The sequence below is a fragment of the Gymnoscopelus braueri genome (genome assembly GCF_963280865.1).
Source record: "Gymnoscopelus braueri genome assembly, chromosome: 6".
Taxonomy (NCBI): Eukaryota; Metazoa; Chordata; class Actinopteri; order Myctophiformes; family Myctophidae; genus Gymnoscopelus; species Gymnoscopelus braueri.
In genome coordinates, this window is record NC_137607.1 from 14,682,851 (window position 1) to 14,685,354 (window position 2,504).

At 45.8% G+C, this 2,504-nt stretch overlaps 1 protein-coding gene across 1 annotated transcript; it reads right to left on the reverse strand.

Moving 5' to 3' along the window:
* Positions 1 to 385: 385 nt before the first annotated feature.
* LOC308087029 (actin, cytoplasmic 3-like) lies at positions 386 to 1,513 on the reverse strand (the record flags this gene model as incomplete). Its single annotated transcript, XM_080430671.1, has 1 exon — positions 386 to 1,513. The coding sequence occupies one exon, from the start codon at positions 1,511 to 1,513 to the stop codon at positions 386 to 388; it is 1,128 nt and encodes a 375-aa protein (XP_080286797.1).
* Between the last annotated feature and the right edge of the window lie 991 nt (positions 1,514 to 2,504).

The following is a 2,504-nucleotide window of genomic DNA, read 5'->3' on the forward strand; positions in this document are numbered from 1 at the left end:
CATGGGATCGAATCCTGGCAAAAGCAACACAGCATATGAGTAATTTAGTTCCCTGGCGTAAAGAGCATTGTTACAGGTATAGGGGTGGCTCAACCGAGTAAGAGAACATACCATATATTTCACACAGAGCTGACCCCGGGTTTGAATCTGCCCCGAGGCACTTTCACTTTCATGGTATGCACTCTTACTCAGTGGGCCACCCCATTATTTTGTTTTACGCCGTGGATAATCTCGCAAACTTTTTTAGAAGCATATGCTGACAGTAGGCCAAGGAGGTCCAAGTTTTATGTTTTTATTTATTTATATAATTGTATAAAGGTAGCCAATGGGGGTTGGATCGGGCTTTAAACCTTGCCCAAATTTGGAGGGTGAAGAAACTTCTGTTTTAGAAGCATTTGCGGTGGACGATGGTGGGGCCGGACTCATCGTATTCCTCCTTGCTGATCCACATCGACTGGAAAGTGGCCAGGGAGGCCAGGATGGAGCCTCCAATCCAGACAGAATATTTACGCTCTGGTGGGGCAATGACCTTGATCTTCATGGTGCGTGGGGCCAGGGCTGTGATCTCCTTCTGCATCCTGTCACTAAGGCCCGGGTACATGGTGGTACCTCCAGACAACACGGTGTTGGCGTAGAGGTCCTTACGGATGTCCATATCACACTTCATGATGCTTTTGTAGGTGGTCTCATGGATACCGTAGGACTCCATACCAAGGAGGGCAGGCTGGAAGAGGGACTCTGGGCAGCGGAATCTCTGATCGCCAATGGTTACGACCTGTCCATCAGGCAGCTCATAGCTCTTGTCTAAGGAGGAAGAAGTGGCAGAGGTGGCCATCTCCTGCTCGAAGTCCAGGGCAACGTAGCACAGCTTCTCCTTGATGTCACGCACAATTTCCCTCTCGGCTGTGGTGGTGAAGGAGTAACCACTCTCTCTCAGGATCTTCATGAGGTAGTCTGTGAGGTCACGACCAGCCAAATCCAAACGATGGATGGCGTGGGGCAGGGCGTAGCCTTCGTAGATGGGCACTGTGTGGGTCACACCATCACCAGAGTCCGTGACAATACCGGTGGTACGGCCGGAGGCATAAAGGGACAGCACGGCCTGGATGGCGACGTACATGGCGGGGGTGTTGAAGGTCTCAAACATGATTTGGGTCATCTTCTCCCTGTTGGCTTTGGGGTTCAGGGGGGCCTCTGTGAGAAGGACAGGATGCTCCTCAGGGGCAACTCGCAGCTCATTGTAGAAAGTGTGGTGCCAGATGTTCTCCATGTCATCCCAGTTGGTGACGATTCCGTGCTCAATGGGGTACTTCAGTGTTAGGATACCTCTCTTGCTCTGGGCTTCGTCACCAACGTAGTTGTCCTTCTGGGCCATACCCACCATCACTCCCTGATGTCTAGGGCGACCGACGATGGAGGGGAAGACGGCACGAGGGCCGTCATCTGAGGCAAATCCGGCTTTGCACATACCGGACCCGCAGTCAAAAACTAGTGCGCTGATTTCATCTTCCATAGTTGAACTTTGTTGTAATGAACTGTGTTGAATGAACTTTGTCGAAGAACCTTTCAAGGTAACAAGCTTTAGGTAACTGGTATCTAGCAAGGTTTTTCCTTTCATTTTATATATTTTTTTGCTGTGATGTCACTGTGATGTGTGATGTAGACGTCCATAGTTGGTCCATAGTAATATATTTTTTGCTGTGATGTCACTGTGATGTAGACGTGATGTAGACGTGATGTAGACGTCCATAGGTGGTACTCTGATGTCATCAGTCATCTCCATATTTGGGCACGGCAGTGTAGGGTGTCCATATTTGGAAAGTGCATAACAGGCATAGGGGAAACATGCACAAACTGTGAAAAAAACATAGTGTTTTTTCTGTATTTTGTGATGATATTGAACTGTTTGGCGAAACTTTATATGTTTATGACTACCAATGGAAATAAGACCGCATGGACTATTTTTGACGTACCTTTTAGACAAAGTGTTTTAACTGTACTTGTGCTGTTTTGACATTTCTGCCTAATAAAATATTCAATCAATTTAATCAAAAAACTGAACCAGTGACCAATGGGCTACCTGAAACTGAAGAAGAGATGCCTGATGCAGCCCCTGAAACAGGAGAGGGCACACCCACAATGTTTTCAACATTGTGACTTGTAAAAGTTGATAACTAGCACATTAAGGTTTGTTTGTGTCTTTGATGTAGCAGTCTACTCTAGACAATAAGTCAACATGGTGCATTAAAATGTTTGTTTGGATTTAATGATAAATGCTCTTACACATCTTGGATTTTCATTTTTTTAATGAGGATTTTTCAATATCAGCTTTTAGAATCTGACGGCCAAACCTAATGTTCAGCGCCAAGGAATCGAAGAGTGTTAATAAAGTTTTAACTAATTAAAGTCACACATTTTAAAATATTGTCATGTGAATAGTGAGATGAGCTGTGGGACTCATTGCCATTGATTGCAACTTGAGTACTGGTAGAGACTGTAAGAAC